The sequence below is a fragment of the Nuphar pumila genome, chromosome 12, assembly GCF_984573655.1.
Source record: "Nuphar pumila chromosome 12, dmNupPumi1.hap1.1, whole genome shotgun sequence".
NCBI classification, from domain to species: Eukaryota; Viridiplantae; Streptophyta; class Magnoliopsida; order Nymphaeales; family Nymphaeaceae; genus Nuphar; species Nuphar pumila.
The window spans coordinates 16,222,266-16,238,262 of record NC_143260.1 but is presented as its reverse complement, the minus strand read 5'-3'; the positions used below and the strand labels follow the sequence as shown (position 1 = coordinate 16,238,262).

The 15,997-nt window shown below is 38.2% G+C and overlaps 1 protein-coding gene across 3 annotated transcripts; it reads left to right on the top strand.

Annotated features, from left to right (window-relative positions):
• The first annotated feature begins 2,756 nt into the window (after positions 1–2,756).
• LOC149820127 (protein NUCLEAR FUSION DEFECTIVE 6, mitochondrial-like) lies at positions 2,757–14,499 on the top strand. Of its 3 annotated transcripts, none has more exons than XM_089983569.1 (3): positions 2,757–2,940; positions 3,960–4,078; positions 14,220–14,499. In XM_089983569.1, exons 1-3 carry the CDS (start codon positions 2,795–2,797, stop codon positions 14,237–14,239), a joined length of 285 nt encoding a protein of 94 aa, XP_089839695.1. In that variant the 5' UTR covers positions 2,757–2,794; the 3' UTR covers positions 14,240–14,499. The 3 variants fall into 3 exon arrangements, 2 of the variants coding, with proteins under 2 accessions (XP_089839695.1, XP_089839694.1); XM_089983568.1 differs by lacking the exon at positions 14,220–14,499 and adding an exon at positions 13,631–13,898; XR_016426750.1 differs by lacking the exons at positions 2,757–2,940; positions 14,220–14,499 and adding exons at positions 3,016–3,153; positions 13,631–13,898.
• Positions 14,500–15,997: the final 1,498 nt, after the last annotated feature.

Sequence of the window (15,997 nt, the reverse complement as noted above, 5' to 3'; positions counted from 1 at the left end):
CAGTTAGGTAAAACATGTAGATTGCAAGTTTTTTTTTTCCTAAAGAGAAAGCTGGGGTTAGGCTGTCCCCTACCAGTTATACAACCATACTATTTGGGGTTCGAACTTGCAACATCCCAACACAAGGTGATGTTCACTAACTGCTCCTGCCAGACAAGCGGAGCCCCGTTGGTATTTAGATTGCAAGCTTGACCCTATAGATGCATTTGTTATAAATTCCTACGGTGTTGCTTGAATGCAGAGTAAGTGATGTGTGTGTTACTTGAATGCAGAGTGAACGAGGTGTTCAAGGGAGCAGTTTTAGATCATGGCTTCTAGCCCTTAGTATTTTATTTATTCTTTAATTGAAAATGTGCACATTTTGTTATCAAACAGTGACTTGCCTATCAGATCGACTAACACAGTCATCTTTTAGAGGTTGTATGTCAATTTCGCACAAGTACCATGATAAGGTGATTTTTTTGTTAGTTTATTGGAGACAACTAGCTAAGATTATCTCTCTCTATCTTCTTGATTAAAATATAATTGATAAGATTTGAGTTAAATACCCATGTGAGCTATACTCATATGGTCATAGGATCGCCACTCAACTATATAGAACTTATCGCAGTAATCATTTAGAAGATTGCCTTCATACAAAATGCATGTGATGACATGCTCACAAGAAATTTCGCTAACCTTCTACTCTTACAAGAGAAGAGCATTTCATACTCTCAAGATCAACAGAGTAGCCATGATTTCAGTTACGAGCTTTGTAACGATGGTAGAGGCAATGCATTACTACTACACAACTTTTGTGCTTTTATCATATGCTCTTTAATCTTTATAATTGCTTCAGACACTAACTATAATGCCAGTCATTTTGTCCCTGTTAGTCTTTATTTTTTTATAAAGTTTCATCAACATTAGATGCAGTTTCTGAATAAGTAGGATTAAGGGTTTGTTACAAATGAAAACAATTCACGAATTAAAGCACTCCGTTATATTAGAGGTTAAATACCCATACCTTCTTGCAGGAAAATGACTATTAGCCCAATGTATCAGTTTAGCTTTTTTCACAATATATTCATATGCTTTTTCACTTTGTTCACAGATCTTTGAAATTTAAAAATAACATTGTCATCTCGTGGTTGCTTTGACAGCGCACCACCAGTATGCACTAAGTGGTGCACCAAATTTCTTCAAGAGAGAGAGAGAGAGAGAGAGAGAGAGAGAGAGAGAGACTCGTTGTGAAGATGGTAAGATCAAACCTGTTAATGGATTTGTTTAATTTTTTAATTGAATTACTTTTAACAAGAAAGAGAGGGTCATAGGTAGACCTCCTCCCCCACTACATTTTTTTTTAATCAGTGTTCCCCATCCTTGTTGTCGTGCCCATAGGTATGGGTGTCAATGGGTTGAGTTTGATTCAGGCCCAGGTGGAACCAGACCTGACCCCAATTTTCAGGTATGGCATCGGGTCTAGACCCAAGTCTAATCAGACCGACCATAAGATAAAGCATACTCAAACCTGATAAGAAGTCATACTTGGTAAAACAATATTTATTTACCGTTTTTACACTAAAAAAAATACGTTCATCACATCCACAGTTTGATTGGCCCGGCAACTCCCGTGATGGGTGATCAAACATGCCCTTAGTTTACAAATCGATAAGAAACATAGAAACCTTAATTTTTGCAAATCTGGGGAGTGGTGCCCTTATATATATGAGTAATGGGTTTCTTCTGTCTAGCTTCTCGTTCTGCTCTCTTGAAAAAATATCATTTTTGGGTTTTTTTCTCACATCTAATACCATAAATGTATCTATAGGTTTTGTTTAGTGGGAACAGGCTTTTAGATCACGGGAATTTGACCTGTATACAGGTTTTTTCAGTGATCTAAAAATCAATGGCTATGAAGGTACCAATTTTTTCCACCTTATAAAATCATGTTTTTTTTTTTTTACAAAAAACATGATCCAAGAGTTGATTCCCACTGAATCAATTATGCTAAACAAATCTAACAGTTCAGATCTATCATAAAATACTTCAAAACTATGGGGCAGAACGAGAAATGAGACCTAATATGTTTGAAATTTGTACATATTTTCTATGCATCTTTCTCTTTATATTTTATATTTTATGCATTATTTTCTTTTATATATTACACTACAAATGTATATTAAACAAAATATATACGTGTTTTATCTATGCAAGCACAATCTGAACCGAACACCTGTGTTTGGGCTTGAACGAGCAACTAGTGGACTGACTTATAAGAACCAATCACAAACGATTTCGTGACAAGCTAAACCGAGCCGAGGCACGAGCTGCTCAGTTTGTTTGCAGAGCAAAAATCTAGAGATAATATGACTTGTCAAGCTTATAACAGTTCTAACTGTGGGCCAAAGAGGCTCCCAACACCAGAGTGCGTTCTTTTACCATAAAACAGGGTTGCCAGTACCGGCTATGTCACAAAGATACGAGTATGGCCAGATACGTGACTCTTGTTCGACATGCATGTCCATTTTTTTTTTCAAAAGTAAGATACGACGATGCAGATTTTTTGAATATTTTAATGAATAAAATTATTTTTGATGTTAATATATAAAAATGTATTTTTATTGAAATTAGTAAAAAGTAATAAAACATTAAATTAATGCCCATACGTGTCATGGTCTTGTCTGCGCGTCACAACGTGTCCGAATCCTGTTCAACCCACGCTGAAAAACCCTTTTTGAAAGCCCACAGTATTGCTAGTGGAGAGTAATAGCAAAACTCTCTCTCTCTCTCTCGTAGGTAAGAAGAAAGAGAAATGGCATTTGCTGCCTGTGCCAGGAGAGTGGCGCGTTCTTCGCTTGGCGGCACCAGCAGGTCATTCTTTGCGGGAAAAGCCAAACCCAATTTGGGTGTGCCTTCTTCTGCGCCAACACTTCTGCAGAAGCACTCCCGTGTCTCAAGGTTTGATTTTCTCTCATTGTTTCTCCCACTGGACCATGTTGGTTGGGAAAACCTTATCCCCAATTGCCCATTTGCGTTCTCACTTCGTTCATTGTTAGTTTGATCCATGAATCCGTTGTTTGTATTTGCTTGTTGTCGATGTTAATCATCTGGCTTCTTTTTTGTCTGAGTTTGAATCTACAGAGTTATGCATAGTTGGTTGCTTTGTTGGTGGTAGGCAGCATATTCTCTTGATCTTGTACTTGATGTACCCATATTTGGTTTCTCTCTGTTTCATCGTTCTTTTTTTTGTTGCTCAAGTATGCTGTGTATTGCGTGGTTTTTTGATGTGTGTGTTTGGTAACTTTATGTAAAGAAATGGGCGTGGAAACCCTTTGGTTTTGGTCTTATGGTTGAGTTGTTCTAGAGGATCGATTATGTATGAGTTTGGAAGAAGTCAGAGTTTGGGAGTATTTGTTGTGGCAATAGTTTGTGATGGTAGTATAACCAATTTGATGTTGGGATGGAGGGTAGAGGGCATCCTCCAGTATGGAAACTTAGGGTTTTGTCATCTCCATTTCAGGGCAGGGGTTTTAAATGTGTGGAGATAACTCATGGGTTGGTACTTGGTAGTCTGTATATGTACCACAGTTTTGGGTCCCGAGTTGGCCAAAAGAACATCTTTGTTTTTGTCCTGGCTGCCAGGTGCTAGTTTCAACATTGGAATAGGAATACTAACACGGAGAGGGACTTGAGATGGATGATCCTGTACAAATTCTCAACTCTTACAGTAATACAGTTGCCATCGAAGATGAACGAATAGCTTTATTGTGGTGCTTGATCACAGAAACCATATGGCGTCCTTTCTAATTCTTGCTGTTTTATTCTCTGTTCCTTTTGAAAATAGTTTTTTGCCCATTTATCCCTTTTTAGTGTGTTTATTTTTCCAAATCTAATTCTTGTTCACCTGTTTGTGATCATGTTTTTTCACTCTTCACAAATGGGTTTTTGAACTTATATAGTACTTTTGTTGTTTATAGGCTACCTAGGGTGTTGGGACCTGTTGAATCTTTGATGCCACTGCACAGCGTTACTGCATCTGCTTTGCTGACTTCCATGCTTTCTGTTGAGTCTAAAAATTGGGGGTGGCTATCAGAAGGTATTGTCTTCCCCTTTGATACTCTTTCCTTTTTTTTGGTTTTCTGCTTGTTCCTTTTCATGATTGTGGCTTCTGATTGCTTCTTCCTTGATGGAATGATTCCTATTTCTGCATTAACATCTGTTAACCCTTTCCTCTTTTGCCCTTGGATATGCTTTTCTTTAACACAGGATACTTAAAATTTATCTGCTAGTGATCAGACCTTTCTAATCAACTACTTTGAAAAAATGTTGTGACCATTTAGCATTCATGTTATGAGCTGTTTTAACCTCTCGCCTAGGTCATATTTTGTACTTTTTTAGACCGTCAAGGTTTCATATAGAGTAGTTTGGTAGTGATCTAGAACAAATAAATAAATCAAACTGATTTCTAGTAGCTGGAGGTCTGTTGATTTGTGGACAAACCTGCCAAATGGAAAAATGAGCTTGAAACTTTTTTTCTCAAGTAAACAAGCCATGTACTAGCATGTTTAGACCTCCCTCCACGCACGCGCATGCGCACACACATAAATGTATCATGCAATATGCACATTCATGCACAAGACATGCAAAGACACTTGATTTTATCATGCGGGAGGATGGCTTTCTCAGTGCTAATAAAGTGTTCCCTTGTTATACACTGTTTTTCCTGCCCCTTTTAGTTTTGACTTATGGATTTCATAAAGAAAAAAAGGGGAATTGCACTGGCTTGTTTAGTGACCATAAAGCAAACAAGAACATGTTCTTATTGTCCTCTCAGATTTTCATATACCCTGGATATTTTGCACCCTTTATGACTATGAGCTTTGATTCATGGCACCAGATTATTGCAAGATAATCATGAGTATGTTCTGTCATCCTTGAAGGCTGTTATATGTTAATGAGAAATATCCTATTCTTAATTTGCATAGCAATGTTGATTGTGAACTTCTTAGCTCTCAAGGACGAGTCCAAGAGTAGCTACCTAATAGCATTTCTTGTTGGAAGTGGCAATGATAAGTAATTTATGGTTGGTGCTGCATTTTGCTGGCTGGTCACATATTCTTTTACTTCAAAATGAACAAGATTTGTGCTGAAAAGTGGATTTTGAAAGCAATGGTTCTTTAAAACATAGTTGGCAAACTCATGACTCAGATCCGGATAGCTTGACCCTTGACTCGCGAGTCAGCTGGTTGACTCGGTAACTCGGACGAGTTAGGACATGATTTTTTTAGTGTTAAGACATGGAAAAAATCAAACTACAAACTGTATGTATCACTAAATTTAGTACATGACATCAATGACCAAGCTATACAAGTATTCAACTACACATAATTGTTGATATTATGATTTAAAAATAGATGATTCTTTATAAAAAATATCCTTTTATAAGTATTGTGCATTAAAATAATGAAATGCATGGCAAAAGACACATAAGTGGCATGCAGATTGGTGGTCTCGAATCGGTGACCTAGTTGGGGTCCGATCCGGGTCGACTTGGGCGATTCCCGATTCAACTCGTCGGGTTTTCCAACTATGCTTTAAAAGTATGACATAGATTGGGGGAGTTAGTGGGATGTGTTATTTTCTCCTTAATGTGGTATTCCCATATTTTACATGTGAAATAGTCAATGTTTCGTCTATTGTTGGTATTAGGGATGGCATTGGACCGGGGGAAAGTGGGGCCCCGCCCCTCCTCGCCCCGTTTGGACCGGGGATGAAGGGTATGAAACAAGGATGGAGGCGGGGATGAAGGTTAAAATCCATCCCCGTCCGGGGATGGAGGAGGGGATGGACGCGCACTTTTCCCTGCCCCGCCCTGATCCCCACCTCATCCCCGCCCCTACCACTTTTCCCCGCAATATCCCTGCCCCACCCCGCCTCATCCCCGTTTGAACAGGGGATGGAGGACATGAAACAGGGATGAAGGCGGGGGTGGAGGATAAAATCTTGAGGCGGGGCGGGGGTGGAGACCATGTCCCCCGCCCCGCCCCTCTGCCATCCCTAGTTGGTATCTCTCTATTGACTTCGTATAAATCTTATGTGATCTTTTTTGGTTGTCTAAGGTTAGTATTGGCATTTATCTGCTTGTCCTCCCCTTATTCTTCTTCTTGTCTATTTCTTTCCCCTTTCATCCTTCATTCATTATGGCTCAAGTGTATGTTTCACCATGGTGTCAAAGCTATTATAGCTTGCTTGGACTCAACATTTAACATTTTCAGGGAGAAAAATAGGAAAGGTTGGAACTAAGGTTCTAGGCATGATGAGTGACATCAATTACTACATGGTGTGCATGAACGAAAGGAGGTTTCCCTAATGATCTTCATTTTCTATGCGGATATGTTGGATTTTTCCATGGACTAACCCCATCATCCACCTATTAGGAAGTACGAGATCGCCCAAAGGACACCTTTGACATCCAGGAGTTATGGGCTGATCATATGTCCTATTCAATAAGTGGAGATCACCCTATGCGATGGGGCAGTGATGAATTAAGGCCAAGGAGGTGGCCGAAGATGGGATGAAGGCTCGTTCGAGCCGGATTGAGAGTTGGAGGACCCTAAGTGAAAGAAAAACCAAAGTTGAGTCTAAGGGAAATGGGCAAAGATTGCGAGACCCCTACTCCATGTTATTAAGAGTTCGACAAGACGTCGTTCGAGCAAACACATGCATGGTATGAGACATGTTCGTTCATGGATGTGTTGCAGAGTTGGGGAAGTTACATTGGGTTAAGGAAAAGCACTACAGTAGGAAGGCCAAGTGTTTAGTGATTCCTTTGGGGAAGGATACTCCTCAACTCGGAAGTGTCCGTAAAATGCGATGAGAGAAAAGCATTGGTTTTCTTGGATAATGCCTTAAGGTTCAGGGCTTGAGCACGGTAGTGGACCGCAAGGGAAAGTGGCAGACTGTTGTCGAAGTGACTTGAGGCGTGTTGCGGTATAGGACACAACATGTTGAAAGTTGTAACGACCGCAGGTTGAAGCCAGGGAAGGATGTGCCATGAGTTGGAAGTCCGGGTGATTGGAAGTGACACTGGTCAGATTTTTGTGGGGGCGTGAGGCACGCCTAAGGTTCAGGGTGCCTGGAACTCTGAGGGCAGCGCGAGGTGAAGCTCGGTTGTCACTCTCAATGTTGAGGGCAACACAAGGTGAAGCTCGACTGTCACTCGTAGTATTGTGGGCAACGCGCAGTGAAGCTCTGCTGTCGCTAATAGATTTGAGGGTAGCGTGAGGTGAAGCTCGGTTGTCGCTCGTGATGTTGAGAGAAGCGCGAGGTGAAGCTTGACTGTCGCTCGTTGAGTTGAGGGCAACGTAGAGCGGATTCTCCGGTTGTTGCTCGTATTGGGCGCAATGCGAGAAGGATTTTCTCGGTTGTTGCTTGTGTGTTGGCTCTTGGGGCAAACCAACAACACCCCAAGGAGCGAAGTGTAGGCATACCATCCATGGATCACTGTCAAGAGTGGGCATATTGCGTGTAGCGTGGTCATTGCCGAGTGGATTTGACGAAACCTAAAGTGATTGAGCCAGAGGATGGTTGATGAGGGCTTGCAGGGGAAGACAAGAAAGAAAAAACCTCCAGAATAAACTTCACTTTTATAGTGGTCAGTGTGTGGGTCACGTGTATGTTGAGTAAGTCATGAAGTCGGGGCGAAGGGGCTGCCTAAAGTTGGAAAAGTGTTGGCCGTGCGCAAGGGGAGCATACGTCTGAAGAGGGCTCCAACATAAAGTTGGATTTTTCGGAGTGAGAGTTACGAGTTGGAGAGGGATGAAGTTAAAGGGAACCAAAGATAAGTGCAAAGAGAAACTGACAATTTGAAGGGAAGACCCTGTTCCTATTTGTACCAACTTCGTCGAGGACGACGAAGAGTTGGGTGGGGGAGAATGTCCCGGACCAAGCTTGTTGGAATGTGTCAAGTGTGGTGTTAAGCTCTACTGAGTGAAAAATGCATTGGGTGTAGGAATGAGCGGTATGCATTGAGCTATCAGTGACATGCGGTGGTAGCATGGCATGCAATGGACAATGGTATCGTCGTTGATGCGACGGTGTGTGGCGACACAGATGTGGAGAATGTTGCCTTTGAAAATTGGTTAAGTACCTCTCTACTTGGATGAGATATCCCACGCATAGCGTAGGTTCACACAAGAGTGCGTGTGAGTTAGGGCTAATTCCCCCAGCGATCACCTTAGTGGTCCCAACCGCGTATGGTGATGTGGGGCTAGGCGAGTGAATGCCTAGGCGTTGGTGAGTGATTTGGGTAGCATTGCTCACTAAGACGTACGGTACAACTATCAACTGCTCGCAAGACTGGGCAATTATGGGAACAACCTCCCGTCGTTCGTTGAGATACTTGCAGGTTTCATGAGTGACGCCTTCAGGAAACCGCGTCACTGCCTTAGTGGTGCGACGTTGCTGTTGGATTTAGGTTGTCGGTTCGGAGGGGCATGAACATTGCCCCCTCCTCAGAACTTGAAAGAGAGAGAGAGAGAATGAAAGTGAGAGAAAGCGAGGTGGGCGTACCTTGGTTGGGTCGTCCTCTTCTTCTTGCAAAAACCAAGAGAGGAGTGTGAAAAGGGTGCAGTTAAGGCTCCATTTTCCCTTTTATATGACCCATAAGGGTCAACAAAAAAAGAGTAATTGGACTTTTTTAAAGCTTCAAGCTCAATGTTCATAGCTTCTATCCATTCAGGGTGATCTTTGGCTTGTTTATATGTATTGTGTTTGAAATACGAATGTTGTTGTTTGCTAGGCATGCTCTATATTGAAGGGAAAATGATTCATAGGACACAAATCTATCTGGAGGTTTAGATTCTTGAGACTCAAGGTTGGTATATTTTTGTAAAGCACCAGGCCCACTATTAATGCCTCTTCTTGTATACGGAATAACAAACGATTCAGGTCTATCAACTACATGGTTCTCATCACCCGGAATATTAAATTGAGGTTCTTTATGCACAATATCAATGCACAAAGAATCTTCCTTATCTTCAGGAAGCAATTGAAAAAGAAATGAGTAATTACTATTTTTCTTAGGCTCATTTTGATAAAAAAAACTTTTTTTTTTCAAAAAAAATCACATTTCTAGAAATATAAAGTTTATCATTTTTGAGATCATAACATCTAAAGCCTTTTTGTTTTTCTCCATATTGAAGGAAGACACACAAAATAGCTCTAAGAGATAATTTATCATTTTTTGTGGTAAGAACAAAACATTTGCAACCAAAGGTTCTCAATTTAGAGTAATTAGGGAAAATTTTGCAAAGTTTTTCAACCTGTGAGATGTTTTTAAGCTTTACGGATAGCATTCTATTTATGAGATAAACAACGGTAAGTGCAGCTTCGGTCCAAAATTCTTTAGGAACATTTTTTGAAATGAAGAGAGTTCTAGTTATGCCTATATTTTCTTTCGGACAAACCATTTTTGTTGAGGGGTGTAAGCATAGGATCTTTGATGTATAATACCATTTAGTTTCAAATATTTTTTGAAGTCATTTAACATAAATTATTTCCCTGAATCAGAGCAGAAAATAACAATATTAGTTTTAAATAAATTTTGAACTAAATTGTGAAGTCTTAAAATTTTCAAACACTTCATTTTTTTGCCTAAGAAAATAAATCAAAGTATAATGAGAATAATCATCAACAAAGATTACATAATAAGCATAACCACCTTTAAAAACAATTGTTATTTTGACCCATACATTCGAATGTATCAATTTAAGTGGTTTAGAAGCAAAAAGAGTTTTTGCTTCAAAGGGAATAACCTTCGTTTTACCAAGAATGCAATCAGTGCAATCAAAATTTTCATTACAAAATTTTCTCAGAATTTTTCAAATTACGAATCACTTTGATATCAAGAAAAAACCATCCGCAGTAAAAACATTAGATACACTTGAATTATTCTTACATTCAAAGAGTAAAGAAATATTAGGGGTCATGTGGAAAGAAGCATGAAGTCCAAAAGCCAAGAAATCTTATCTGGAGAAGAAGAAGAGACCACGTCACCCATGATGGAGGAGGATGAACCCTTAAGAAGCGGTTGTAAGGCCTCCACTAGTTGAGACAATAACATGTTTTCAATGGATTTTAAATATTCATTGGTCTCATTCTTATCCCCTTATGATGCATCTACACTCGCCACTCCACTCATCCTTTTCTTTTAATTTGGGGCAATAAGGATTTATGTACCTCAGTTATCCACTGTTGTGACAAGCAATCTTCTTTCTCTGTTCATCACTACATTGCCTCCCAAAATTGGACTTGGTAAAATGAGGAGGCTTGTTGGTGTTAGTGTTGGTGTTGGCTTCAGGTCATGAGACGAGTAACACATTGTCTTTGAGTTTCTTAGGCTCTGTCATGGGCTTCAACCTAGTTTCCTCCATACACACTTTGACCAATACTTCATGAAGAGGTGGAGGCTCATCCTTCTCACGATGAGTGATGGTGACCCTTACATTTTCAAATTTGGGTCTAAGTCCTTGCATAAATTGAAAAAATTGTTGTTTCAAGATTTGTTTCTTCCTTAGAAGAGCATGATTAGGTATATTTCAATGCTCAAATTTAACCATTTGGTCCCAAAGTCTCTTTAAGGCTCCATAATACAAAAGACTATTGTGCCCCTAATGGGCACAACCTATTACAATACAGTGAAAAGACTAAAATACTCCTAATGGGTTTTTCCTATTACAACATTATAACAACTATATATATATATATATATATATATATATATATATATATGAGAACTGAACATATTAGGGCCCTCTTTTCTCGTTCTGCCCCGTCAGGCCCCTTAGTTTGAAGTGTTTTATGATAGATGTGAACCGTTAGATGTGTTTAGCATGCTCGATTTAGTTGGAATCGACTCTTGGATCATGTTTTTTTTATGAAAAAATGTATTTTTATGATCCGGAAAAAATTGATGTCTTCATAGCCATTGATTTTGGATAACCTGAAAAACCTATATAGAGGTCAGATTGCGATGATCCAAAGGCCGGTTCCCACTAAACAAAACCTATAGATCACATCTATGGTGTTAGATGTGAGAAAAAATACCGAAAACTATGATTTTTGAAAGGTTCTAAAGGGGCAGAACGGGTGCATTACTCTCTCTCTATATATATACACACATACAATTTAACACAGTAACCTCAAAAGGCTGCACCTCTTCTCATGGTTTGGACATGTTTCAAATTTCATTTTTTATAAGCTTATTTTTCCTTTAACTTTTTCTTTGTTTTATGCAAGCATGTTCTTCATCTTCCATTTTACAACTTCTAGCGCAATTACAAAATTGCATAGTAACTGCATTTTTCCTTGTACCAACCAAATGATACTTTAGTTGGGATGTTCCTTCATGTATCTTCTTTGTACAATTGTTACAACTAATGCCTATCCGATTATTCTCTTGCAAAGCAACACCACAATCCCAAGTTGGGTCTCTTGAACTCATGTTAAGAAAAAAACGAAAGAATTTGACCAAGCCCCTTCATAAGATGTAGATCTGACATTGTACCTTACTGTTTTGACTTCTTTCAACTTTGAAAATATAGGTCTAGCATAATTTCTCATGAATCTCACCTTTCTCGTTTTAGATTAACGTAAAGTGGTAAACAGTTGAAGATCTTGCATAAATCGAGTTTCTAAGAGTCAAATTAAGTCTAACATTCAAAGACTTTGCACAAATCCGCTCCTAAAGATCTGATTAGACAAGATCATGAAACTGCTAGATTTGGGGAGTAAATGCTCGGAGCATGTTTTGGGTCTGAAAATGAGTAAATGACCCTATTTAAGTCAAGAAATTGTGGCCAAAATGGTTGAAAAATAAAAAAATGTGCATATTTTTTTAGTGAGTTGCCGATTCATAAGATGCAGTGTTGTATCATACAATGCAATACGCTACATGCTGTATCATGTGATAGATACCTATATGTAATGCTGTTCTACATATTATGATAATATATAGATTCTCTTATTGTGAGGTAGAATACTATGATAAATCATATTGTATTTTATTATGCAGTGCAATTTTTATGATGTTTTTATTATGTACTCATGCATATGATTTATAGTTGATATGTTATTTGCTACTTTATTATTATTATTATTATTATTGTTATTATGATTGTATTAGTGACTGATGGTATATAAATTTGAGATGTCCACAACAATATTGTTCCTCATATCTAGTACACATTGAGTAATGAGTATAATTATAAGAAAATTAAGAAATATATTTTATATCACTTGAACATTTCTTTAAAGGGAAAATAATTTAGTTGTCTTTGAGTTTGATGTAATACCAACATCATATAATATGAAAATTTTGACTCTCCATTTGTGAATTCTGAAAAGCTCTTATATCACATACTGGACTTTTTCTACTCACTTCCCACTTCTATATTCATCTAACAAGCCCTTGCTGCTCGCTTTTGCTTCTCATATTTCTTCTTTGGCAACTTAGTTTTATATAGTTGTGCCATATCAATAGTTCTCAAGACACTTTAATTTTCATAAGCAACTGAAGAAACATCCTAAGCTTCAAGCGAACGCATGGCATTTTTGAGGAACTCTTAGTGTGCAGAAAGATTTGTAAAGATGGTTATTCTACGTGACATGGGACTGTTAATTTCTGTCGATTGGTTTGTAAAGATGAAGATGCTTCTTGACAAGTCACTTAGAGACAGCATCAACCTTGTTGCTAATGAACCGATTGATCAAGTGCATGTCTACTTGGGGCCAAATGAGAATCCTTCTCATGGCTGTGAGAGAACAGTTCTCATTTGCTCCATTTCTCATGTGCACACAAAAGTGATAGAATTGGGTTGTAAGATTCAAAATCACATTTGAGGCCATTATACCAAATTCTCATGTGATTCCAAATCACATTGTCTACCCTTTGATTTGGAATCACATGATTTCAACCCACATGAGATGGAATTACATGAGATGCATTCAAAACATATACTTGTTTCATTTCTAAATGCTGCATTAATTACGACAGAATATTGGGTTATCAGTCTTCATGATCAACTTTTTGATTTTGGGTGTATGTTATCATCACAGTAGGAGAAGCATTGTGTCTCTTGTATGCGCTCTTTCTGTTAACCCTTGTCTTGACGTTGAAACCTGCCTTGTTTACCAACCTAGAAAAACAAACTTGGTTTGGTAGGTATGAAAATATTGTCTCAACAGACTTGATATTTCAATTGTTGGCAGAATTGATTTGGTAATGTTGAAGTATTATGAATGCATTTCCTGGACTTTTTGGCTAAGATCGTGTAATATCTGTTCTTATGAGTTAAAAATCTGAAATGTAATTGGACCTGTTCATATTCATATTAAATTAGATTTAAAAGTACGAGTCCTACTGACTGAAGATGGTATATGCATTGAAGGGGACTAATACTAGTCTTAAAATGGAAGGCAACAATGCATCAGGACAGGGCTGAAGCATGACATTTTAAAACTTTCTTTAACTCTTTGCAGTTGACATAAGCTCAACTTGAACATATAGCATATAGAGTGTGCATTGATCATTTACCTTAATGTTATTCTAATGGACAACTCACATTGGGCTCCATTTCACCCCTTGCAGAATCAAAACTTGCTAGCTGACCAAACTATGGTCCAGGAAGCAGTGGCAATCGGGAATGTTTGAGATTATTCGTAGTATGAGCTTTCAAGTAATGATTTTATGTTGAAGACAATGTAGGGGTAGAGAAACAACTATGAGGAATGGTTGTGGTGATGGAGATAATGAAATCTTGTACCATAAGTCTTTCCTTTGTAACTGATCAATGCATAACATTTCATTGTACAGTTTCTTTTCCTTTTAGCTATCATTCATAACATTTCATACTGCAGTTTTTCTCTCTCTTTTTTATAATTCTTGCCATTTCTTTTGCTTAACGCAGTGTTGGGATCTATTTATGCTCAACTGATTTAACCTTCTTTTTCCTGCCAGCTTCTTGATTTCATATTGTTTATTATGTTAATAGAAACTTAGGAAAACTTGGATGACAGTGAAATAGTTTTAGTTTGGCATGCTATGGTGCATTCTTTTATATGCTTACATGAATTACTGCGAATGACATGTTCTAGGGTGATCGATTGAGCTGATCTCTAAAAAAGTTTTGACTGGGAGGGATTACCTAGATGATATCATCTTTTAATTTGTGCTGCAGGTTTTGCTACACCACTATAAAAAGATCTATGTAATTTTGATGGTATGTTCTGAACAAGTGACAGCAGTTTTGGGTAGGTTTTTGTTTGTTGCAATATATGTTCCTGGCTTCAGAAACAATGATAACTTTTCTGAATGCATTCATTCAAAAGCCATGTTAGAAATTGAGATATCTTCCTTTCTGGTCAGAGATTTGGATATTCATCTGTCAATGGAACAACCTTCCAAATGCACCGAAAAATAACGTGTTTCTGCTCATTAGCTCTTTGATTCTAGCTTCTTTGTCATGGATGGTTTAATTATCAAGGTTACTAGTATAGTTAATGAGCCTTGTTGATGGTCAAACTCTCTCTCTCTCTCTCTCTCACACACACACACACCACACACCTACGAGTGGAAGAGTATGGCAGGTGTGGGGTTGATGGGAGCGTGGCAAACTGCCCCTCGATGCTGAAAGAAACACATCATCAACGAACCTCAGTTATCTAATCCAAGGTTGTCAGACTAGAAAGCGAAAGTGGGAAAGGACCCAAGAAGCGGAAGCGAGAAGCGGTGCATTTTGAAATGTATAGGAAGCGGGAAGAAAAGAATAAAAAAAAGCAATATAAGAATTGAATGAGAATAGAAATGGAACACAAATAAAAACTAAAATAAAAGTAATTATTTTTAAATTTCATGATTTTTTAATGTAAGAATTAAATTTTTAACAAAATTTTAAAATAATGACTGCCAATTTAGAGAAAGCACGTGAAAGTGAATGAGAAGCGTGAGAGGAAACACATAAAAAACATGAAAAGTAGAATGAGAAAACATAACAAAAATAAAAGCCCAGGAGAATCGAGATTCCTATCAAGTTTCAGAAGCGAAGAGTATTGTCAGCTATCTGTGATTTTTTATTACAATCACAGAAGATAACAGGCTACAAAGCATGAAAAAATGAAAAATGTAGCTTGTGATTCTGGAAATACTTTTTAACCTGGAAAAGTCTGTAGCAAGTGAACCTGTGACCAACAATCACAAGCTGAGGACTCACAGCTGTGACCAAAACATGTGTTCTAAATCATACACTGGGCAACTGCTAGTAGTCATCCATCGCCAGTTCCCTCACAATTAATGACATTTTAGGGGTTTCATTTGAAGATGAAAAATATGGAAGAGTAGCGATTTTGGTCTCGTGTTAGATTAGGATTCCCCCCCCCCCAAAGTTCTAAACATGTAATGCTGCATATGATCAAGGGTACTTTTATGGTGTGTGTGTTTCACCCTAACTCGTGAGAAAGCGATTCATTTCATATGAAGATGAGACTTTTTTCTCTTCCCCCCATGGGTGCTGAAACAAACGCACCAATGGGAAACAGAGGGTGAGACTTGTGTTTTTTATGCAAATTTTCCATTTTCCAATGGAGAAAAGCCAGAGCCATGATGGCAGAGGGAAGTGTAACCTTTGAGGTCTCTGCTTCCCACCACAGTTATTTAGACCTTGCGGCAAGAGATGCTTCCAATGGGTTTTGATTCGTGGTTGTCTCATATCAGGTGAAACTCCTAACCAGAAAGTTATGTTGGGAGGGCTGTTTATAGCAAGTCCAACTTTTCTTGTAACTAATGAGAACACTGGAGTTCCTGAAATTAATCAGGTTTTAAAAATCTTATTTCACGGTTGCCCACTTTTGACAATTTATCTTTAACATAAACTACAATATAAGTAATTAAAATGAAAAATGATCGTACTGTACGACAAAAATGACATGTTTTTTGAAATTCTCCATAATTTTCAAAATC

Excerpts from the sequence above, each read along its gene's own strand:
- LOC149820127 (XM_089983569.1), top strand. The coding sequence starts at position 2,795 with ATGGCATTTGCTGCCTGTGCCAGGAGAGTGGCGCGTTCTTCGCTTGGC. Across the intron at positions 2,941-3,959 it reads AAGCACTCCCGTGTCTCAAG|GCTACCTAGGGTGTTGGGAC; the intron begins GTTTGATTTTCT and ends TGTTGTTTATAG. Across the intron at positions 4,079-14,219 it reads TTGGGGGTGGCTATCAGAAG|GTTTTGCTACACCACTATAA; the intron begins GTATTGTCTTCC and ends TTTGTGCTGCAG.